The 26,340-nt window shown below is 31.9% G+C and overlaps 1 protein-coding gene and 1 long non-coding RNA gene across 3 annotated transcripts in view; one reads left to right on the forward strand and one right to left on the reverse strand.

Annotated features, from left to right (window-relative positions):
* The window catches only part of LOC149033021 (uncharacterized), a 114,876-nt gene extending 103,387 nt beyond the window's left edge, over nt 1-11,489 (reverse strand). The window contains exon 1 of the long non-coding RNA XR_016176119.1: nt 11,364-11,489. This is a non-coding gene — a long non-coding RNA (uncharacterized LOC149033021). The remainder of the gene's footprint in view (nt 1-11,363) is intronic.
* The window catches only part of stet (stem cell tumor), a 341,302-nt gene extending 314,962 nt beyond the window's left edge, over nt 1-26,340 (forward strand). For both annotated transcript variants that reach the window (XM_089171157.1, XM_015333869.2), the window contains exons 9-10: nt 11,389-11,544; nt 16,938-26,340. In XM_089171157.1, the coding sequence (XP_089027283.1) occupies nt 11,389-11,544; nt 16,938-17,185 (404 nt within the window). In that variant the 3' untranslated portion in view covers nt 17,186-26,340. The remainder of the gene's footprint in view (nt 1-11,388; nt 11,545-16,937) is intronic.

Genomic DNA, 26,340 nt, shown 5'->3' on the forward strand with positions numbered 1-26,340 from the left:
AATCTTCAATAATCCAACATTAAAAATGTTTTTTCTTTATTTCTTCTTTATTTTCTTCTCCTTCTTTTCTTCCTTCCAATTTCCGCCTCATAATGGGAAAATAAATTTCAATTTTAATGTAGGAAAATAAAGAAAATAAGAAGAAAAAAAAAGAAATCCATTAAACAAATATTTCAACAAAAACAAATTTTCAAAATAATAGAATTTTTTCTACCGTAACTAAACGCATATTTTAATATTTCCATTATTTTGAAAATTTATCTTTTTATATATCTTATAATAAATTTATTATAATATTATATATAAAGCGCTATCTTCTTTTCTTTCTTACTTTATTTCCTTCATTTATTTTTATTTAATCAATTTTCTTTATTAATTATAATTAATTCGTAGGCACGTGTGCATACACAGAAACACACGCTATGCATGCACGCACGCACGCATGTACGCACGCGATCTTTGTAATTTACGAAACGCGAGCTTCATAAGCATAGTAAATATTGTCTTTGGTCTCTGTTTCTCTTCCACTTTCCCTCCCTTCCTTTCTTCCCTATCTTTCTCTTTCTCTCTCTTTCTCTCTCCCTCTTTTGAAAGGGCGACAGCTTGTCTGGGGCCACCGCGACAAGATTACTTCGTATGCATCGCGGTCGCGACGATGTAATGCGATTGCTGTGACGCAAGTGCAACGACATCTAACCCTCCACACAAGCCTTCTCTATATCTCTTCCACAATGTTTCCCTCTTCAACCCTCAAGTCCGCTATTTCACCCCCCAATCTTTAGTATAATACCACACGTTTTAAACCATCCCTACATTTCTTTGAATTTCTTCTTTCTATGGGTACTACTTTCTCTCTCACCCCCTTTATCATTTTATTCTTCCTACCACTTTTTTTTTCTGACTCTACACCTCTCTTCAAAATTTCTTATCCAAGATTTATTGACATGTAACATATATGTATTCGTCGTCCCCCCTTTTTTTTTCCATTCGAAAACAAGAAAATAGAAAAAGACCAAAAAATGTATCTTATATGATACTATACAGAATATTTTATTCTTTTCCCTTTTATCCTCAAATGTCTTCTTCTTTTTTTTTTGTTCTTTTTTTTTCTATTTGCTATCAAAAAGTTAAAGACAATATCTGAATTATGCAACAAAATTGTGAACGATAATTTTGTTTTACTCGCATTTTATTGATAATTACCATCATCTCACATTATTTATATTAGTCACTTTTAAGTTTTAATTCTTTACGATCCACCTTCATTACCTTCATTAACATCGTTAAATAAAACGAGCTACTCGTAGAGATACTTCCACCATTTTCCTTTAAGAATCTCCCTTATTTCTTTCTCCCCTATCCTTTTCAGTAATTAATGATTAGAAATGCGACATATATATCGTAAATTTATACTCCAATCTAAAAAAAACGTACTTTTTCGATAGATATCCCAGTGTACACACCAACGTAACAGTGATATCACATCTAGAGAACATGTAAAATAACAAATGTAATGTAAATTTTACATTCTTGTGATACAAATTGTTATGTAAATGGGTGCATGTAAATCAAATTTGTGACGTAAATATGCCATTAAAATTACATATATGTAACATACCGGGTGACATCACATTAGTAACCTTAGAGTGATGTTATATTTATATAACATAGTTACGTTAGCTTTACATTCTAGATATAACGTCACTATTACATACCTAAGTTAACTTATAAATAACATAACCGGTGTGACTCTGTTTTATCATCACATTTACATCACAATGTAATATTTCAATTCTGTTCATATTGTTACAGAACACCTATATAAAATAGTTATATTTTTTTTACTTTGGAATTTTATGTCAAATTTATGTTAAAAAAGTAACTTTGAAATTATATAATGCGTTGTAACTGCATTGCTTTATACTGCATTTTGCATAATGCATCAATATTTGAATAGGAATATTTTTTTACAAAATTAAATTCCTTATAAGTATATATTTTCAGTGCATTAAATAAATATGTCTAATGGTTAGTGTACCACCGGTGGTACACGTGGCACGGAACGTGTTAATTATAATTTATATTATTAATTTATGTTATATTTTATTATTTAATATTATTTAATAATTATATTTAATAATATTTATTAATTATAATTAATAATATTATTAGTTCTATATGTATTAGTAATATAATGTAAATTAAAATAAGTTCGCATGGCTTAGTGAGGCAAATCACCATCCAGTAATATCCATCCAGTAATCGTATGTTCCCGAGTTCAAATCCCGGGAAAAAAAACAAACAAAAAAAAAGAAAACAATTATATAACCTTAACAACGGTTTTCGATTTTTTTTATATGTGACGTAACTATGATATTCGAATTATATCACTGCTATATCACCGATGTAATATGTATGTGAAATTAACATCATATTTATGTTCATTATGTAACGTCACATTGTTACGTAAATGAGTGTGAAAATGTGCGTCACATGTGAGTCACCTGTGACCCGTATGTTATTTTAAGGTTTACGTAACCTAAAATTTTGGTTCTGTAAATGTGACGTCTCGATTACATTGGTGTGTTCACTGGGTAAAATTTTGGTTCTGTAAATGTGACGTCTCGGTTATATTGGTGTGTTCACTGGGATACGTACAAATCTATATATATCTCACTCCTACTATATATACATATATAATCATAATCATAATAAAATACGTTCCCATTTTACATTGGAGAGATCATTACAATATAATCCGTAAAATAACGAATATTTCATAAAAACATGATGATTTCGTAAAATCAACAAAACCGGTTAAACCGATTCGATAGGATCATAAAACAACATCGAAAATGTAGAACAAAATCATCGAGCTCTTTTTTTTATTATTAAACGGATGTTAAAAAAGGATACACAGAGGGAAAAGAGATAAAGAACGTACAATTCGTATTCGATGAGTCGCGTGTTCGTCGGAGATATTCCAATATGAACTACTGTAGAGAGTAGTAGTCAGACTCGTTATCTGTCCTACTACTGGCTGCTGAGTTTGTCATAGGCCAGTCATTTCTACTTCGATAATTCGACTGCACCCAATGGTCGTTTCTCTCTCTCTCTCTCTCTCTCTCTCTCTTTCTCTCTCACTCACTCTCTCTCTTTCTCTTTCTCTTTCTCTCTTTCTCTCTTTCAAATGTGAAACGTTTACGAACAACGCGGAAGGATTGGATAGCGCTATTCGGTACGAAATGAACGACTGAAATATAAATGGTCATCGCTCGAAAGTATTAATTGCACTTTGATAACAAAACGCGAATATAACGTTCGAAACACACCACCATTCCTACAACTTTTATGTAATTGTACCTTCGATCTACCGATCGTTTCAGAGAATACGATAGATGATGGGTAGGGGGGTATGGTTTATATTATGTATTTAAAGATAGTATTACCTATATCCAATCGGGGTTTGTCAAAAGTTCAAATCTAAAATATCCAAAGTGTGTATCTCTTTCTTTTTCATTTTCAACTTCATTCGAGTGAACTATTTTTTGTTTGATTTTTTTTCTTTTTTTTTTACCTCGTTGATGTAGTTTGGATTTTAATTGATCGTAACTGTATAAAACTTTTGATTAACTGATACCGTGTGGTACTTCAAGTATCGTCGCAAAACGTAATGGGTATTCGATAATGTGTTGGAACAAAACTTAGAACGATCGCCAAAATAAAGTTATATTTTTCGTATGTGGAAAAAAGAAAAAATTACAAATCAAAATTTAAATTAAAAAAAAACAGGAACGGAAGAAACATAAAACAAACATAACAGCGATAGTTACGTAGATATATGTACATATGTATATGTACGTATGTAGTAGTAGAGGTAGTAGGATAAAATCGTGGGAAAGGAAAGGGATAGTAGGAGAAGAGAACGCAACAATTTCAATCGCACGCTTCGGGATTCAAACTCGCTTTTGTATTCCATCGGGTGTTCCGATATTTTTTCCCTTTCCCTCTTGTCTGGTTTAATATTTCCATCGAAAAAATGTCGAGGGCATTTCGAGCACCAAAAGGATATTAAAATCACGTTGAGTTGGTGAGAAAGGAGAAAGAGTGGTGGGTGGTGGTGGTGGTGTGGTGGCAAGGGGGAGAGAAGAAGAGGAAAATCATTCGAAACCTGCCGGTTGTGAAACTTTGCGCGTTTTACGTTTGCGTTTGTGTTTGCGTTTGCGTTTGCGTTTGCGTTTGCGTTTGCGTTTGCGTTTGCGTTTGCGTTTGCGTTAACGTTCCGCGTTTTCGTGCGGGAAACCGAGAACATTGCTACGGATGATCGCTTCTCTACGATAGGTAAAAAGAAAAAAATATAAAAGGAAAAAAAAAGTTCAATGAAAATAAAAAAAAAGTAAATAAAAAAATAGAAAAGAGAAGGAAAGAGAGCGCGAAAAGATAAAAGAACCACCGGATGGCGGTCGATGTCTCTTTTTATTCTTTTTGTTTTTTTCTCTATCTCTTTATCTTCCACCTCTCTCTCTCTCTCTCTCTCTCTCTCTCTCTCTCTCTCTCTCTCTCTCTCTCTCTCTCTCTCTCTCTTTCTATCTGTTACTATATCGATAAGTGAGATAGAGAGATTCACCAACTGATAAACCAAGAATGGTAAAGGATGTGAAACCAACGACGCGTGAATATGGTCCGCTCGTCGTGTATCCTACACGCGTATTCTAATTTCAAAATAAAACCCCCAAAAAGAGAATAAAATAAAAAAAAGAAAGAGAGAGAGAGAAAAAAGAAAAAACACAAAGGAGATATAAAGGATAAAATAGAGAAAGAAAATATATAAAAGAAAAAACGAAAAAACATTGAAGAAGAAGGGGTAGTTCTCTTTTTTTTTTTTGCAATGATGTGGGATAGAACGAAAAATTTATATAAATAAAAGGAAAAGAAACTTTCGTAATGAAGAACATCGAAAAATAAGGGTGGATGAGGAAGTAGAAAAAGCATTGGAGTGTATAATAAGTCCAATCCAATACGTGTGCGTAGACAAAATTGGGAAGAGGGGGAAGGAAATGATTCATCGATGATAATGTTGAAATAATTCTCAAATTAACTCGCGATAAGAGAATGAATGAATGAAATGAATGAAATGAAATGAAATGAAGGATTGTTGGGTTAAAGGTTGGCATAAGAGGGGTGAAGAGAGAAGTACAATGTAATAACGACGCACGATATGAACCGAAATCGATTGGAAGTTCGAATCGAGTGGGAATATAATTTTTGCTTTTTTTTTTGTTCGTTCACCGATACCACAGCACAAATCCACTCACTTTTACCACCTTTCGATAGTTCAAACTGTATTTTTTTCGAAGGTGCGTATTCGTATCTCGATTTTGGTAGTTCACATTCATTTATACATACGTATAATGTGGTATGTGTATTATATGTGTGTGTACACGCGTGTACATAGTACGTAAAGCTCTTTCAAAGTACGATCAGAATCGAACTGTCGTTACAAAAAAAAACTAAAAAAGGACAAAAACAAAGAGAGAAAAGTGGGTGAGGGAGAGTTTTTTTATCCGACTATGCGTAGAATAGTACGCGTAGCATATTTTTAAACCGACTGCAAGCGTCTGCTTGATAAGGGACGCGTTGGATTCCCATCGTGGATTACATACATTTATCGAGCGGGAATTAAGCGAGCTTCGTGTCACGAACGAAAGCGAGAGATGGGAATCGCGATTTTCCATACCAACCAACCAACCCCCCTACCCATACCTCAACCCACTACCAATTACCCTCTCCCTTTCTTTCTACACGCATATACACACGTCTATTCCAATATTTTCTTCTTTTTTTTCCCACTTTCATTTCCTATTTTTTTTTCTTTTTTTTTTCCTTAAAACTTCATCGATCCATACTCTTGTCGATCGGAAATATTCGTTTCGTACCAACGCGTGTACGACGGACATATATTTTCTGTGTATGAAAGAGGATCACCCCATTGGTCAAACGTATTCGTTCCAGCATTATGGGATTTTTTTTTCTTTTTAACTACCCTCGTACATTGCTTCAAAGATATTATTCTTTTTCTTTTTTACATAATTTAATCAGTCCACAAAATATACGCTATTATAAATATTTAAACAAAATTACGTAGAAGCGTGCTTCATAGAAATTTTGCGAAATTTCAAGTGTAACTACGTGAAAAATTAGCTAAAGTTCGTTTTAATTAAAAAAACATCCTTTCTGTACCTCTCTTCGTATGCATACTCCATCCATTTCCTCACAAATAAAAAATACTACGATACTAAAAATATCATTTACTAACAATTACGATTCAAATATGCATTAAAATTTATTTCCTAACTTAAATATTTTATTAAAGAAAAGAACAAGAAAAAATAAGTATTATTATTATTATAATAATAATAATAATAAGTATTATAATAATAATAATATTAATAATAAATAATAATAATAATAATAATAATATTAATAATAATATTAATAATAATAATAATAATAATAATAATAATAATAATAATAATAATAATAGTTAACGTCAATAACACGTTAACACGTTATAATATTATCGTATAAAAATTTAAAAATAACGTCCTGTCCATAAACTGGACAGATAGATAGAAAACTGTTTCTTTCACGATCGTGACACGCAGCCGATTCGTAGGGACACACGAAGAAGCAGGGTCCCCGGAGAGAAGCGTGGATAAAATACAGGAATAGTAGGCAGCCATTGCTGTTGATGGTGGACACAACAGTATTCACGATGCATCGTACACAACAGTAGCCTCAATCCGTTAGTAACGACGTAACGACGTCGAGACGCGTTCCTACCTACCCTTCACCCCTCTTACCACCCCACATTCACCCTAACCCTAACCCTTCTATCTTCACAACCAACCAACCATCTCTCTCTTTTTCTCGCACATATATCTATTTATCTATCTTACTATCTCTTTCAAACACACATGCATACATACACATATACAGATAAATACATGGTACGTACACACACCGTTTACACAAGGAACGATGCAACTTAGAATTTCGCATCGCGTTGCACCAGGACGAACACGTAATGGCGGTCGATGCACGGAAATAGGAAAGAGAGAGGCTCTGACTCCCCTCTTTCTCTCTTTCTCTTACTCATCTCTTTATGTGTGTGTGTTGTGTGTGATACATGAGCTTCATGCCATACTTCGCTTTACGAATGTATCGTTGTGCTTGCACTCATCGCTGTTCTCTAACTGTAGGACGTTCTATTTTCTCACTTATGCCATAGTCTAAGAGACACGAGGTGCATTCTACCCCCTACCCTCTACTACTACCACTAGTACCACCACCCTCACTCGTTTCGCATTTCTTTAGAATTTTTTCCTCTTCCTTCGCGATATCTTTTTCCTTGATCGTCTGGTAACCTCCTCTCTTCCTTATCTCTTTCTTCGCGAATACCTAACATCCTCGCGTTCTTTCTCTCCCACACTTTCACCCCTTCCCCCCACCGCATTCGTTCAGTATCCTACTTTTTTCCCCTTATCGATATTATTTGAAAAACGAATTTCCGCGTTTTTCATCCCCACCCCCGCGAAAATCGAATGTAATTCATGTAAAAATATTTCGTGAAATATTCAACTGGAAATGGAGAAAAGAGTGGTGGTGGTGGTGGTGGTGGTGGAGAAGTTTCTCTCGATCATGGCTACGTTTAGAAGAAGTCCGCCTTCCGATCATACCCCTAACCCCTCCCCCATACACTTTCCTCCTTCTTTATGTCAAATAATATCCTACAAGGATACACGTATATGTATGTGTAATACATATGTACCTTCTATCTATGTATATATTTTTCTTTCCCTTCGTTCGTATCTACCATCACCCCCAACTCCAACCATCGTCTCACCAGCTTCTCTCCCCCCCCAACCAACCTCTTTCCTACCCCAACCGACGTTCTTCTTTTTTCGTTTTCTCATCGTATCGTACCTTCTTCTCGCGTGCCTTGTGCTTTTCTTTCTTTTTTCTTTTTTTTTTCTTACTTCCTACGTACTCCTTCTGTACACTCCCATAGCAACTCACGCCTTCGCACAACCGAGAGATAAGCTATGCGCGTTCAATTTTCTCATTATATATACCTCAGATAGTAATCTTCAACCACCCATCCCTTATTACTCGCTTTTTTCTTTTTTTAACTTTCTTTCTTTCTTTGAGAAAGCTAAGAACAGACAGTATAAATTTTTATGATCATTAACAGACATTCTTTCCTTATTCTCAAGGGACTATTCTCCGTTAGTTTCTATGGGAAATCGAAAGCAGAGAAAGGAGTAGCAACCAAAAAAAAAGATAGAAAAAAAATCAACAAGAAACGAATAGTCAATTTAGCTTTGAAATTTGAAAGTAGAAGAATCAAATAAAGAGCCCTTTCTATTTATATCATTTTTTTTTTTTTTGATAACCTATAAGGGAGGGTAATTCGAATACATGCGCATTTGACCGTTTTCCTATTTTCCATTTGTTTTTTATTTGTGTATGTGTTTTTTTTTTTCGTTTTTTTTGTAACTCCCTTTTTCTTTCCTTTCCTTTCCTCTCCTCCCTCTCTCTCTTTTTTCTCCTTTTTTTTACTTTTTTTTTTACAATCGATTCCGACAGTGGCACACGATCCGGTGCACCTGTTGCTCGCATCGTCGTCGTAGCCCGGATACGTTGTATCCGGAACTACTACCGCGGAAGTCGCTGCCTCGTTAAACTTCGTTTCAAGAGAGAACACAGGGAATGTGTCGTCGTAATAATAATATTTTATTACATTCAGTCGGAATTCAATTGAATTCTTTTTTTCAAACTTAAAGAATCAAATTTTTTCTCAAAACTATAATAATATATCAACTTTATCCATTTTATTGTTTGTTTTATTGATCTTGAATTTTTCCGATGATTAATTTTGATTCTATTGGGTTGTTCGGAAAGTAATTTCGTTTTTCTTTTGTGAAAATTAAGATAATTTTGCTTCGAGAAGTTAAACCTAGGCCTTACAAGTGGGCATTAACAGTTGAATTTGATAAATTTATTAACCTCTCACCGATCTCACGTGTTGTTATTTATCGGTTTGCATCAACTAATGCCAATATTGTGTCAGGAAAAAACGAAATTACTTTCCGAACAACCCAATATTTTGCTTCACCCATTTCTTTCTTTGTAATTTCTGTTTTCCTTCATCTTTTTCAAATCGTACAGAAATATTTCTTCAAGATTTTTTTAAACGAGAACATTAGTATTTTACTTGTACACGTGCATGCTCGTATTCTTAGGTTTGTTCATAAAGAAGAACAGTGTGTCGTGTAAGAAGAAATAGTAAACGCTAGAAATGTATACGTAAAAGTCATACGACTTGTACCCGTAACTACCCGTACTCAAGAAGAGTAGGTCGTTGAAATATTAGTTCGCGTCTTTGCGCCCAGACCCAGACCCCCAGTTCCACCCCCAACTCCCTCGACTACTTTTACACCGACCCACTTCCCTTTTCTTCTTTTCATCCTTTCTTTCCTTCTTAGAATTAAAGCCAAAGGTGCACCTAACGAGGATTCAAATGAATTTCATAATTCTAGAAAAAAAAAAAGTAAAAAAATGTGGAAAGGGGTATAGACTAAGTAGAAGAAAAAGAAAAAGAAGGCGATTCGAAAGAGAAGAAAAAAATAGGGGTTGACGAGAAGAAGTAGTTCCGGGCAATGTCGAGTCATTCGGGTTTATTATAGATAATTATTTTTCTTTCTTTTTTTTTTTATTAACTTCCCTTATATATATCGAACACGTGATATTTATTTTATTCGTCTAATAAATATTTATTGATTCACTTAATTTTTTATTTTATTTTTTTGCTTTCTTTTCTTTATCCGTCTTTGGTTATTTCTTTTGGTACTAACATTAGTTAGCTAGATATTTAATTAAATGTTAGAGAAGGTAAAGAGAAATAGAATGAAGTAGACAGGAGGTTATATCGTAATTGAAAAAGAACATTCGAGTTACCAGCAATCGGTCCAATTTCTATGTAGAGTGTACCCTGTTACCCTGTAACATTTAGTCACTCACGATTTAATCGAATCGTGATAGTAGTATGGATGGACGCTTGTGTAATTTAATTTATTTGCCTTCTCGAAACTCTGTCGTCTTAAACCAACATCTCTCGAAAACCAAGTCGATCCTAGTTAAGCAGCTCTCTCGCTCTCTTTCTCGGATCGATGAATTTGTGAAGTAACGTTAAGATATAGATATGAGCTGTGGTAAAAGAGAAAATGAGAGAGTATAAGGAATACGATAAATATATTACTATATTTCTTGGAAGTAAAAAAATCTACATAAAAAACTATCGGTAAAAGAAATATAAATCATCTGACTTAGTTTCGCATAAAAAAATATCTAACGTAAGAAAGATCGATTTTCGTAAAATTCTTGCAAACTAAAGTTATTAAAAGTATAATATTTTTTTAAAAAATAATTGTATCAGTTATCCAAGTATTTTATGCATAAACCATTTTAAATAAAAAAATAAACCACCTTTAATTTTACCCTTTCTTTGATATACGCGTACTGGAATAATAAATGTTACCGAATGATCGATATGTTGATGGTTAGACAAAATTTTGGTTGAACTAATGTAGAACTGTAATATCTAATTAATTAAAAGTTTTACCAAGTAAATATAGTATATTTCGAGAAATTACGAAAAAAAAGAAAACAAGAAGAAGAAACCCTCAAGTAATAAATTCCTTTTACAATCTTCTATACAATAAAGTTAAGTACCTAAATAATTATATCAAAAGTCTAAGTTTATTTTGTACAAACTAAAGAAGAAGAAGAAGAAAAAGAAAATATAAAACCATTATTATTTCTTTGATATACGACCGAGAGGAGAGAATGTAAAACGTTACAAAAAGGATAACTAAGAATGATCGATTTGCAAGTGGTTAGATTTAAAGTTTAGAGTATATTACATCATAGCCAATGTTAAACTATATAATATCTAATTTAAAGTCTTACAAAGTAAATATAGTTATATCAGGGTGGTGTTGGATTGCGAAATAAGAAGAAGAAGAAGAAGAAAAGCCAAGCAGTAAATTCCTTTAACAATTTTCTATCAAAAATACAATGGAGTAATAACAGTACTACACCTACCAACGTAACACACAGTGGGTTTAAAGTAAGTTTGACGATCGTTGAAAGTGGTGAAGAAGAAGAAGAAGGAGATTGATAAGGATAGAGAAACAGAGAGAGGGGGTAGTTTGAGGTCTCGTGCGAAGAGACCACCACCCGCGCGTCGACTCGCAAAACAGCGGTGCTTAAACTAAAGGTACTTTTCAACTAAGTTATACCTTTCTTGGTCTTGACTGTCTGCAGGTTCCCTGGGTACCTCGGTGTTTGACACTGACGTCTATCTGGTTGGAGCCAGTGGTGGCGTTTATGCTCTTCTAGCCGCTCATCTAGCCAACGTTCTTCTAAACTACAACAATATGGAGTTTGGCATAGTTCGACTTATCGGCATCTTCGTCATCGGTAAGTGAAATAGTAGTAGTATTAGTAATAATAATAATAGTAATAGTGGTATATCGTAAGATCAAACAAAAAAACACACTGAACCACAATTTCTTCTCTCTTCCCCTCTGACCATCATCCTTAACCTCAACCCCACCCCCACTTCCCACTTGCTTTATCTATTCTTTACTTGGGTCCACTAGGACATTCATAATGTTTCACTCTCTTCTTCTTCTTTTTCTTCTTCTTCTTCTTCTTCTTCTTCTTCTTCTTCTTCTTCCTCCTCCTCCTCCTCCTCCTTCTTCTTCTCTTATTTCCCAAAGGAAAACGTTTGCTGCTTTTACGCCGATAGAAACTTTTGACATTCGTAGAGAGTTTAACGTAACTTTCTTTCCTTTTTTTTTCAACTACAAAATGATTTAGACATTATTGATTTTTTTCCCCTTTCATTTTCATATTTTGTTATATATAATAGATAATTTTGATTCGATGAGACACGTGGACGAAGAAATATTTTTATTTCATACTCACAGTACTTTTTTCTTTATGATTATTTTAACGGAGAATAAAAAAAAATTACACACGTTTTATTCTACGAATAAATTTTCTTCTATGTCCTATAACGTTTCAATGAAAATTCCATATACAAAGTAACACGAGTCATTTAAACGTTGACAAATGATTATTTCGTGTTAATTAAAATATTTTTCCCTTACCGAAATCCACAATTTTGTGATTTTAATATCATTTATCGTGTATAGAATGAGAACAAAAATTCTTGTTCGCTGTCACCGAAAAACCGTACGCTCTGCAGGGTTAGGTAAAATTTGTTTTCGAGATATCTTTAAAACTACGTTTAAATTTAATTTTCGAAACAAATTTCATTTCGTCCTATTAAATATAAATAATACGACTTTTGAAAAATGACGAAAAAGTATTGATTCTTTTGACAAAATATTTTTATTATTATTATTTTATTTTTTTTTATTTTTTTTAGGATTTTTTCATACGCTCGTTTTTCTTTCACAACGCTGTGTTTCGGTACGCGCCCCGTTGCTATATTCCGACATAGAGATTCCACTAAATCATAGGAAATGTTTCTCGTTAATCAAGCTTTCTTTAGTTCTTTTTCTTGTTCCAACTGTCAGCAATTCTTTTCCCGTGATGGATACTATGGTCGAAAGTCTAAAACAACGATGTCGATTGTATCCTAGACGACTACGACTACGACGGCGACGACTAGTTTTCTACCCGTGGATGGGTCAGAGTTCGCGAACGACGTCTCTCTCTCTCTCTCTCTCTCTCTCTCTCTCTCTGTGTGTGTGTGTGTGTGTGTGTGTGTGTGTGTGTGTGTGTGTGTGTGTGTGTGTATGTATGTGTGTGTGTGTGTGTATTTGATGGAAAGGAAAAAGTAGAGCAGGAAATTAGTGGCGAATCCGGAAGTTTTAATTAAAAGATAGCTAAAGCTTAACTTTATAAACCACGTATTTTCACCTACTATGTACCTATGAAATCATACCTTTTCTTCATAGATCTATAATGACATTTGTGATATTAATTCAATAATATATATATATTTTTGTATATTCTTATGACATATACATTTTTGTATATGAATTTTATAACTCGACAATAAATGACTATTATAAAATGCGCAATCATTATCAAACTTTCATGTGTACTGATTTCTGTCTCTAAATAACTTTTGAACGCTTAATTTAATCGCCAAAATATAAGACACCATTTTTATAGAGCAGTTAATTTCCTACAAAAATTTGTATTGTGTACTTTTTAATAGTCATTTATTGTCGAGTTATAAAATTCATACACAAAAATGAAATTTGTCTTAAAATAATCAAACTTAAATCTTCAATATCATTCAAATGGTGAGGTTTACGGGAAAAATATAAGATACCTTTTTTGTGGAGCATTAAATTTCGTACAAAATTCTTCCAGAACATTTTTCTGTACAATCAATCAATGATGAGGTATGAATTTTATTCTATTGGACTGAGAAAAAAATAAAAAACTGCGATGCGGAGGATCTTCCTATTAAAATTAAGAGCTCATATTTGGTGAGAATTGTTTTAAGGTGTCTAGCAACCCATTTTTCCGTGGCAGTTGTAAAAAAAAAAATAATTGACAAATATAACAACAACAAAATAGTTAATTCGTTGATGATACGTTTACGTGTGATTTATTCAATTTGTGATAATGAAACATTTCATAAACGTTTCTTCTCTCTTTCTCTATTAATCTATCTGTCTGTCTATTCGAATTGCTTATCACTTACAATCAGTATCGTTAATCCAAATAAAATGAGAGGATAAGTAAAGAAAAGAACGAACAGAAGTAGAAACTGAAAGCAAAAACTGCTTTTATAAGCATACCCTACTCATCGCGATCGAAAAGTTTTAATTAAAAGATAGATACACACCTGTTATATATATAAGAGAGAAGCTTGCGTTTTTCGCAGACATTGAGAATAGATCTGTAAATTCAACGAGAAGGTCTTTTTTTTATTCTTTTAACTTATTTTATTTTATTTTATCTTTCTTTGTATTTCTTCTGTATTTTCTTCCTTTTTCTTGCTTTGATCGAAACTTCAAATTGGATTTAGTCTGTCGTCTGATAACGAAATCAGCTTGTCGTTCTGAGAGGGTTGGGGTGGGTATGGGGGTCGGGGCTAGTAAGAGGAGAAAAAGAACTACGAGGACTATAACTACGCGGAAGTTGTGCTATACTTAATTGACGTAATCTCATTCTTATGCAATCGATAACGATATCGATTGCTTTAATCAAATCCTATTTTGTTTAAATACTCCGAAAAATCGAATAAAAGTTTCATATAAAAAATTCCTTTTCTTTTTTTAAGAAGAGGGATTAACAAATGTTAGTAAAAAATATTCAAAGATTTTGTTTTATTTTTTTATATCGTCACCCAGTGAGAAAATTCTGTGGTAATATCAAAACAAAAATAAAGAAAAAATAGTTTTATATTTAAACGTTGAAAGATAAATAAACAAAAAATGGTCGAACTTTATGAGCTTAAAAATACATTCGTTCGTGAAAATAAATATAAAAATAAAAAAAAGTTCTTCGTTTAGAGCTTTCGTAGCATCAGAGGTAAAGAAGGAGGGGGTAGATAGGGTATCGTTTTAGTGGCCCGATTTCAATGAAAGAACAAGAGGAGTTCGGATGAGAGAAAGAGAGAGAGAGAAAGAAAGAAAGAAAAGAGGTTACACAAATGGGTTGAAACAAAAGCGGAAAAAGCGCGAGGCTCGGCACTATTCGGAAGTTTTAATTAAAAGATAGGCGATGACCGTCGCGATCGTTGGCGGTGGTGTGGCAGTTCTCTCTTCGTTGATGAAAAGCACCAACAATTGTTGAGAGAAAGAGAGAAAGAGAGACAGACAGACAGACAGACAGACAAAGAGTAAAAAAGAAAAAGAAAAGAAGAGAGAAATAAAAAGAACGAAGAACGAAAACGAAAGTGCTGTATATATATATATATATATAATATATTCGGTCAAACATAATTCCAAAAGCTTTTTTGGTTTCTCGATTACGAGTCAACCCAACACGTCAAAGACACACACATACGTTGAAACTTTAGGACAACTCGTCTTCTTCTTCTTATATATATATATATACTACTTTTATTTTTCCCTTCACACAAGTGACCTTTTTAAATTGGCTAGCCCTGTATTACGACTCCCGAGTACCTTTGGAACCGCGTAAAAAATGGGGGAAAAAGTGCCAACGTGTCAACGCGCGAGATGTGTCTCACCCGTGTAGTGGGTTTTTTTCCGGCGGTGGTGGTAATAAGAAAAGATAAGATCTGCGTATTTGATCTGATGGATTCAAGGAAAAAGATAGAAAGGAAAGAAAGAAAGAAAGGGATGAGATGATAAAGTACCACGCATACGTACACATGTGTGCTTTTAAAAGAAAAAGAAAGAAAGAAAGAATGAAAGAAAGCCAGCCACCACAGACAGCCCCATTGGTCCTCCTTCGTAAGTTTCTATTCGCGTCGTACGTGTAAAATGCCGTGAATGTGAGTAGTGTACGCGAAAAGATGGAAAGAGATGGAAAAGAAAAAAATGAGACGACGAGATCGGAGTCTGAACGATGCTGTCCTCCTCGTGCGAGATTCGTTCTTTGTATATGCTTGTGTGTGTGTGTGTGTGTGTGTGTGTGTGTGTGTGTGTGTGTGTGTGTGTGTGTGTGTGTGTGTGTGTGTGTGTGTGTGTGTGTGTCACGTTGACGTCTACTACTACTACTACTACTATGATTATGGCAGCACGAAGGAGCAAGCTGTTTGCTATTTACACCCCTGAGACCACGACCATCCGGCACCTGTAAAAAAAAAAAAAGAAAGATGCTGAAAAGCTCTTCCCTCGACTACGCTTTGAGAGCTTTCCATGAAATAGCCACCGGCTGTGATACCCTCCAGGCAATCCACCACCACCACCTCCTCCACCCACTATTTCTCCTCCACCTTTTACTTGAAATCCCAGCACCGTCCTTCTTCGCGTATTCCTTTATTTCGTACCTCCTTCAAACCACCACCACCATCACCACATCTTTTTCTTTTTCTTCTCCTCCTCCTTCTTCTTCTTCTTGTCCGCGTTCTCTATTTGCGTTTTCTTTCACTAGTACTTTTTCTTACATACTTCTACTCTACCACGACATTTAATAATTTCTTTCTTTCTTTTTATTTTTACCTAAAAGAACATTTATTTTTTAAATATTCAATTTATCAACTAATCGCTCGTATACGGCTATTAGACTAAATTAAAATTTGCTAAATGTATATATAATAAACGTATGAATTTTTTAATTAACATCCCTTGCATTTATATTACTTTATATATATATATATATTCATTTAACTTTATGGAACCATTGTAATATAATATAATAATTTAATATTTATTAAAAAATATTTCAACGAGTCATTATTAAAAATACTAATAAGCTAATTATATCATAATTTATATTTAAAATTGAATTTTTATTATAGTTTAATAACGAACTGTTGATAAATTTGGAATTAGAAAAGAAAAGATAGATAATTATAATACAATCAATCAAGTAATAATATATTAAATGATTATTAACCCTTTGAGTGCTGAATACTTTTACCTAAAATGTTTTGTGGGAACAGAAAAATTTATTATTAACCGGATTCTAATAATAAATTATATTTAATAATTAAAGTTTTTGTATCTCAATATAATTTAATTAATTATTATAAATATTAAATTACTTTACATAAATATTACCAAACACGTATATTCTTCGAACGATAAGATTATTAATTTTTACCAAACGCGTATATGCGTCTATAGCATTCAAAGGGTTAAATTTATATAATAAAATATTTCTCAATTTTGTATTTTCTTTTTCAGCTAGCGCAGACGTAGGTTTTGCTATCTACGACAGGTACGCAGCAGAACAAATCTACGCCGGTTTACCTGTCTCGTACGTTGCCCATTTAACCGGTGCCTTAGCAGGATTGACCATCGGTCTTCTGGTATTGAAAAATTTCGAACAAAGATTGCACGAGCAATTGTTATGGTGGGTGGCACTTGGGGTTTACGCGGCCTGCACAATATTCGCGGTCATGTACAATCTAATGCATCCGAATTATCCATGACGCGAGGTCAGCTTCGCTTACGGTCAACCAAGAAACACGTAACGCGAAGCTGATATTATCAATCCTTGGAAGAGAAAACGTAGAAAGAAAAGAAGGAAGAAGAAGAGGGAGATAATAATAATAACAAAGAAGAGGAGAAGAAGAAGAAGAAGAAAAAGAAGTAGAAAAAGAAGGAAAACAAGAAGAAAGAGGAAAAAGAGGAAGAAGAAAAAAAATATTCCATGAATTGGAAGAATAAAAAGTGAAAATAATATCCTCGAAGAAAATATATTAAAAGGGAAAGCAGCAAAAGTGTTGTTTCCTCGTCATCTGGGATGACGATCTTGATACATGCTAAACGTCGTATACGTTTGTCAACTAAAAATCATCGAATAACGAGAAAAAGAAATGATGATTTAAAAAAAAAATTTATGAAAAAGAAAAACGGAAGATTACGGAAGCTTTTGTGTTATTCAGGGGGGGTTGGGATTGAAGGGGTTTGTGTTTCCGTTTGCAATCGTCGATGCGATTTCAATCTCTTCGTATTTTTCCTGCGTTAAACCAAAGAATAGAGTATATAATACCAATATACACACAGGGAAAATATATTTTTACAGAACGACAAAAAATAAGAAAATGAAGAAGATGATTAAGACGACGAGATGATGATAATAATGACGACGTATTTTTTCGTCAATTTACCAACAACAACATAAATGCGCGAAAACCAAAGAACCATAGTCTCAAATACCCTTACCCCAACCTTTCTACCATCCCCATCACCATTACCACCACTACCCTTACGCAGGAAAATTTGTCGAAAAGTTTGTTTATCCTTTGCATCGACTAATATATCCTCGATTTTTGTTTTTTTCTCTCTCGTCTTCGTTCAACGAAAGAAGAAAAATAGAAACGCCGTCATTTTTTCTTACGACTGGCTCTCTTGTATATTCGAATGAAGAGAAAGAAGTTATTGAAGGGGGTGTTGTGTAGTAAGTATCGATCGTCGATCCTCGATGACGTATCGATAATTCACGCGTGTTTTGCTCGCTCGCTTGCATGCGTGCAAAGCATTCGTTCATTGTATACCAATGTAAATAGTCTTGTAAATAGTAAATAATAAAAAAAAACAAGAATAAAACTTGTGAAAGAAAGAGAAAAATTTAGAGATAACGAGAAGAACACAACCACAACGTAAATTAAAAATAAGTTATTTAAAAAAATAAAAACAAAAAACGTCGTACGTGTAAAATGAGACAAAATTTTTTTCTTCAAGAATTTTAAGAATGCGAGAGCGAAAAGAATGAGAGAAAAAGTATCATTTATTGCGCGTTAATAATTAATAACAAAAAAGAGTGTGAGAAAGAAGAAAAAAAGGGAAAAAAAATATAAAAATAAAAGCGAAACTAACACACACACACATACACACGCAAAACCAAAAAAAATTGTTTGGATAATAATTTTTCAAAGCGAATATAATTGATCGATGGATAACTACTTAAAAATATTTACTACAAGATATTATTTATAATTTTCTTTCGTTTCAATATTTCTCATCTTATTTTTTTGTCTTCCTTTCTTACTTTTTATTCTTTCTTTCTTTTTTTTTCTTCCTTCTACGATCTCACCCCACGTTCTTCGTTTTTTAAATATTTGTTTATTTTTTTAAAAACGACGTGGAAAGGATATGAAAGAAAATGGCACAATCGCGTTATTATTAAATTTCTTTCGTTTCGATAATACCCATACTGCCACACCATTTTCTACGTTTCTTTTATGTTTTTTTTTTTTACGTTTTTCTTTCTTTCATTCGTTCATTCGTTCGTTCGTTTGTTTGTTCGTTCATTCGTTTCAATAAAAAAAAAGAAAAATTTCCTCGCGCGTAAATTCATGAAACACGTTACCAATTCATCGTATTGTATTATAATAATAATACTAATAATAATAATATTAATAATATGAATAATAATAACAATAATAATAATGATAATAATAATAATAATCGTATTCACGCGTAAGTATTCATGTTTGTTTGTCGTAATTAATTAATTAGTTCATTTGTATAGCAACACACACACACACACGTATAATTTATATAATATATATATATATATGAGAAAGAAAAAAGCAAATACGAATTGTTGAATAATTTTCAAAGACTTATATACTATAATAGTAATTTCGGTTGGCATTTATACTTCCGTTGTTTGTATCCCACGAGAGATCTTCTTTACCTCTTCTTACCAGTATCAATCTTCTTTCTCTTCTTCTTCCCAACTATCTTACTCTCTCTCTTTCTCTCTTTCTCTCTCACTATACATAAAATAATCACAGCTCGATATTCTCATAAGAACAATTTTCTTTTCTTTCTCGGTAATGATTTAAATATCACGAATTTTATTTACGTATTATTTAAAACAACATGTACATTGTCTTCATAGTTAATAAGTATTTACGTTTATCAGGGTACAACTAGATTCAATGTTTTATTTTGCTTATTTATAAATCCGACTAAGTTACTTCTTTCATTTTTTAAAGAGATTATCACCAAAATAATATTTAATTTGTCCACTAGGTTAAAGAATTTCATCGTTAGATTCTAATCAATTAAATATCGTTCTAGTTTAATTAGTTTCTACGATACACACTCATCGCGTTGTTGACAAATATTTGTTTATTTGTTTGTTTGTTTGTTCCTGTCACACCGAACGAAACAAAGTTTTCTTTCTCTCTTTCTCTTTCTCTACCTTTAATTTCATTCTTTAATGTATTATACCGAAACACTTTACTTATTTATTTAAAAAGGTATACTATTTTCTTATTTAACTAACAAAATTATCAGAAGGTTTGAACAAAAGTAAAGAGAAAAGAGTAAGATTAAGGAAAGAAATGAAAATGAAAATGAAAATGAAATTGAAAGAAAGATAGCGAGATCAAAAACGAGAGTGATGAACGATGCTAGTCAATTAGTACCCACGAGAAAGCTACGTTGGGTTGTAGCTTAAGGTACACACACACACTGCTATATAACTAGCAGAAAACGTCGTGAAAAACGGTAAAGAGAAGAGAAAGAGAGAGAGAGAGAAATGCAGTGAAAAAGCGACTCGACTGTGAAAGGGTTGTGTAAGGAGAGAATGAAAAGAAAAAGATAAAAAATAGAAAGAAACTAGTAAGAGAGAGAGGGAGAGATAGATAGATAGATAAAGACAAAAACAAATGGTCGGTGACGAAGGTATCCACTTTAAATAACTACAATGTTCTATGTTACAATGCTAAGAGAAAAGAGTTACAGAGAAAAAGAGAGAGAGAGAGAGAGAATACTCTAGGATACTGAAAATTGCAGGGACGATGATACCATTGTCATGTTCTCAACTATGTTGCTACTGAGATACACCTATCCGATACTCGAATAATTAAATTCGCATGAGTCTTCGGTAAGAGAAGAGATGAGAAAAAGAACTGTGTGCTATACATCGAACTCCGTCGATTCATTTGAGGTCATCCTGACACTCCTTCACATTATCTGTCTCACTCTATCTTTATCTCTCTCTCTCTTATTCTCTTTCTATCTACCCTTTTATTTTCTCTTTTTTTCTTTTGGTACTCTTTTCTTTCTCTTTCATCAATGAAATTTGATTCTCGATGCAGCTTTATTTTAACAGAGAAAAAACACTGTAAATGATTAACAAACTTTGTTGTTTCTTATTCTACGTTTAATAAATGATATAGTACAATTTGAAATAGTACTATTATTTTATTTATTTTATGTTCTCGAATATGTTACATGCATCTAATGTAAAAATATGAGCCGTTATTTATATATTTATTTGACAAATTTATTATACGAATTTGATGATTAATTTTTCATTATGATTTTATGTTCAATCATTACATACAAAAAGGAGAATAAGAAGATACAAAACAAAAAAGAAAGAAAGAAAAACAAAAAATGTTAATAGCTCACATTCGTACGCTCTTTAATATATCCACCTTTCCCCACATTGAAATGAACTTTGGGTAGAATGATAATGATTGGAAAAAAAAATGTACCGATTCTTCTCTCTTTCTATATCATTTGCATGTTATTGAAAACCGGCGTTTACTGTTCTGCCGTTGGTTTCTGCTGCGCTAACGTGGTTGGTGTGTGCTCTCTTTGATATTTCATTTCATTTTATTTTAACCGATTTCATATTGTCCTGATATTCATTGATAAGTACTTTTTCTACGTACGTATAACAAAGCTATGTTATTATTTGTGTAAATGAATGAAAAAGAAAGAGAGAGAGAGAGAGAGAGAAAGAATAAAAAATTAAAATAAAATTAACGGTGGCTCGTTGTTTTACGTTCGCGATTATGTTTTTTATATCTTTCTATTGCATTTTTTTTCTTAAACATTAAAAAAAAAAACAGTAAAAAATCGTCGTGAATGTAAACAACTTATTCATACTCGTTCGATATAAAACAAATATTATAGAATGGGGTGGGAAGAAGAAGAACAAATTTCATTGGCATAAAATGGTGAAAAAAAATAATTCTTTTCGAATTTTCGTTTATTATACCTCGTGTTCACGTTGTTCTAGTTACTTTCTGTTTATTTTTGTTTTTTACGTTTATTTATTTTCACACACGATATCAATGGGGTTCGAAGAAAGGGCATAGGGTTTTAAATTTTTATTTTAATTCCCCTCTTTTTGATATTTCATCGTAATCGTTACCACCAACCCCTACGTTCGAGTTTTAAGATTTGCATCGGTAAATAATCAATTCATCCTTTTCTATTCGTTTGTGCTTTTAAATTATCTATATATAATTTATCCCGTTAAATATCACACATTGCTCAGAACAAACCCCTATATTTCATTTAATTAACCCGATCATTGGGCAAAACTATCGTCGAAAAGAGAAACCGTGAAATGTATACATGTGTGTGTATGTCTGTATATGTCTATGTACTTTCTTTACCTACGTGTACAATTTTTATTCGTTCATTTCATTTTCTTCTTCTCTTTTTCGTTTTTATTCTTATTCCCTATTTCTTTTTATTTTTTTTTTACTTTTTTTCCCTTCGAATAAGAAAGAAGAGAGAAAGAAAGAAATAAAAAAAAACAGGAAGATAATTCGAATCGATTCGCTTAATAATCCGCCATTTAATTCAACGACGCATCGGGGGATTCACGATTTTCCGCGAGGTTAAAGTTTTTAATTAGTTTAATTAATTCCCCCGTTGCGTCCATACGTTTTCCTAGGCGCGTGTTTATTTTAAATGTCAGAAAGTATTTATATATATATATATGGTTTATAACACTGCCACGAGACATGAGATACCAATTTTCAGTGAAAATTCACTTCAATGAATTTATCTTGCCACCCTACCCCCACTTCTCCCCTTCTATCTTTCCCTACTTCCAATTTTACCTTTTCCTCGTCCCTTATCATCCCTCTATCATCCCTGTCGCACGATCATCGACTTTACGAAGCTAATTAACGGGACACGATCATCATAGCATCCAGGTTGAAAGTCTAAACCGATAGTGTGAATGTGTGTGTGTTTACCTCGTGTGTATATGAATGTATGTGTTATACCTGATGCGCGTTAAAATATAATGCAAAAGAGAGAGAGCTATATATATATATATAATATATATGTATATGTATGTGTAAATATCAAAAGAGTAGAGATTTGTGCTGCGATATCAGCGAAAGAAGATTTGCGTATTAATGTTTAATAATTATTTATAATGCTTATACGGTTTAGTCATGAGAATATCCACAAGCCAAAGAAGTGGAGCTAGTAACAAAATTTTCATGCGATTATTAATTATTATTATTATTATTATTATTATTATTATTATTATTATTATTATTATTATTAGTAGTAGTAGTAGTAGTAGTAGTAGTAGTAGTAGTAGTAGTAGTAGTAGTATTAGTATTATTATTATTATTATTATTATTATTATTATTATTATTATTATTATTATTATTATTATTATTGTTCACACTTAAATCGTAAATAGAAGAAAAAGTTTTTATTATCATCGAAAAATATTATAAATCGAGCTTGCTCTCAATTTAATGGCAAGAGAAAGAAAAGAATGAGAGTGAGAGAAAAAGAGAAACCCCATCGTTTATATTCGTTCATCTCGTGTTATTGAACGTTCAAGACAATTAATCATTCTACTCTCCGTACAAAACGTGATAACGTCAAGTCCTCGCCTAGAATATTTCGCATAGTATTTCTGTACGCGTTTACCGACACGCCAAAGGAGGTGGTGCGTTTTAAATGAAATAGAAGATGATGCAGAAGAATAAGAAGAAGATAGTTCGAAAGAAAAAAAGAGAAATGAAATGAAAATAAAAGGAAATGGGGGGTGAAGATGAGACGGAAAGAATGAAATAGACTAACTACGGTATTTATAATCGATTGATCGAAATGTATCTTGTACGTGCATACAATACATATCTGTTTGTATGTATGATAGAATGTATGTATGTATGTATGTATGTATGTATGTATGTATGTATGTATGTATGTATGTATGCATGTACGTACGTATGTACAGATGTATTTAAATATATAAAATCAGTCTCTCCCACTCTAACATTTTTATCAGCTCGATTAATCTAATTATTATACATACACATATACACACACAATACATACACACAAACAAATAAAATATATTTAATTGTACTATTCATCGCGTCGAGTATTGATATTATTAATTAATTAAGAGTAAATAATTAATTTTTATTAAAAACTAGTCGATCGAAATGAGATACCTTTTATATTATATATATAATATGTATGTGTATATATATTTACGTTAGATTAAATAATAAGTCTATATGGTTTTTTTGCCAATTATTCGTTTGGAAAAATAAACAAAAAACCCTATGAACTTATTGATTAAGCTAATGCATTTATATTTACATGTATATATATATATATTTTGATTTCTGCAAAGTAACTTAAAATCAATGTGTTATTTATTATTATTATTCCTTTTTTTTTTTTTTTAATGAATTCCAACATCGATTTAAGAAAGAATGATGAAACATTTGAAGAAAAAAATATACAATGTGTCGTATAATTTCAAAGGAAAAATTAATTCTTTTTAAAAATCGTCTTTCATATCAAGGACAAACACAAAATAGATACATATTATTCCTATTTACTTAAAAAAAAAAAATGATAACCAAAAAATAAAAATGTATTCGCTGTTCTTTCATGTTGGAAAAAGAAAGAAAAAAGAAAAAGAAAACAATTTAATACTTCTTAATCGGTGGTGATCGTAACTCGCGAAAGGACTCGAACACGTTAATCTCTTGATGTCCTCTTTTTCCTCCTCCTCCTCCTTCTCCTCCTCTTTCTCTTCAAATTTCGAAATATCGAGTTTAAGAAAAGAAATAAAATGAAATGAGATACTTCGTTTGCAGTTATAATAAATCATCGATGAGTATAATGATAAATAATAATCCTCTTTAGATAGATAATTAACATTTTCCAAGATTCTTCGAGAGAAAGAGAAAGATAGATGCAGTTTTTAATTAATCAATGAATATTTAAACTTCGTTCATTCAACGTGACGTTAATTTATCGTAAATTGTCCCAATTCATTTTGTAAACGAAGTATCATTGTTCCCTCTTCTTCTTCTTCTTCTTCTTCTTCTTCTTCTTCTTCTTCTTCTTCTAACACGATTATAGTCGATAAAACTTTTGTTAGGGTCAATCGATATTTGATTAATATTTATAATTATATTATTAAACGTTGCTTTTTTCTTTTTTAAAAATATTTTTTTCTAAATTTTTTTTCTAACGATTGATCTTGAATTTGTCTATTAAAAAAAATTAAACGCAAATAAATTTAATCGTATTCGTCGAGGGGAACCTGTAAATAATATAATATTTTCATTCCAAAGATAAAATAGCAACAAAGAGCGTGTATTTTAGTCGGGCCTTTTTCCTTTTTTTGTTTTTGTATAATCCTCCCTTCCTCTAGCCTCACCTTTTGCCTCCCTTCCCTCGTAAATACTTCGCCAATAAATTGTAGCGACTATCAAAGCCGCCTTTAAATTAAAATAAAATAAAATAAAACAAAAAAGAAGAAAGAAGAAAAAAAAGGTACTATTTTATCGATAGAAAAACAAGCTTTTTTACTCTAAAATAAATAAATAAATAAATAAATAAAATGAGATAATATAATAAATATCGTGAATGCAAAATGTATTAAATTATCGATAAACATAATTTTGTCGGAGAATTTTTGTGAAAAAAATATAAAACAAAGAAAAAATTAAAAAAAATAAAAATTGGAAAGCACCGTTTTAAATTGATTGTGTATAAAATTTAGGATATATTTAAATAACAATTGTAATACTCAATGCGAGAAATCGATTACCTTCGATATTTAAGGGATGAATGAAAACCTTCATTCGAGATTTCTGATTTTCGTTGTTAAGTCAGAGATCCTTTTTTTCTATATTTATTTATTTTTTTTTTTATTTTTTGTATAAAACATTAAAAAGATGTATCACGATTAGGTAAAAGAAAAAAGAAAAAAAAAAGCATTTACCAAAATGCGCGCGTATCTGAAAATAAAAAAAAAATACGCGCGCGAGATACACGTTCCTTAGGTTTTAAAAAAAAAAAAGAAAAAACAAACTATTTCATCTGCCCGATATACCGTCTTTAATTAAATAAAAAAAAAATAAAAATAAATATGTTTGGAAGTGAAAATAATAAAAAGTGCGATCGATTGAGATTTCTATAATCGTCAGGGATGTTATTTATGTATGACCAACATTCGATAAAAATAAAAAAAAAAAGAAGAAAAGCATGTGTCCGCGTGAATGAAAATAATGTCAATGAAAATTAAAAAAAATGATAATACGAGAATGGTGTGTGTGAAGAAAGTGCGTCTTGTATGTGCATAATTTGTATGTGTATATGATGTATATGATGTGTGCATGTGAAAGAGTATGAATAGGAGAGCGAAATTATTGAAAAAAAAAAAGAAATTATAATAAGAGATGCAAAAGAAGAAGAAATATAACAGAAAAAAAAGAAAAAGAAGAGAAATGTACCGTTAAATAAAAAATTTCGGTATCAACACAAGCCGCGCATATTTATTTCTGTCTGAAATAAATCTCTATTAAAATAATTATTATAATTATAA

The sequence above is a fragment of the Polistes dominula genome, unplaced genomic scaffold, assembly GCF_049000335.1.
Source record: "Polistes dominula isolate Pdom_NZ unplaced genomic scaffold, Pdom_raw_medaka contig_31, whole genome shotgun sequence".
Classification (NCBI taxonomy): domain Eukaryota; kingdom Metazoa; phylum Arthropoda; class Insecta; order Hymenoptera; family Vespidae; genus Polistes; species Polistes dominula.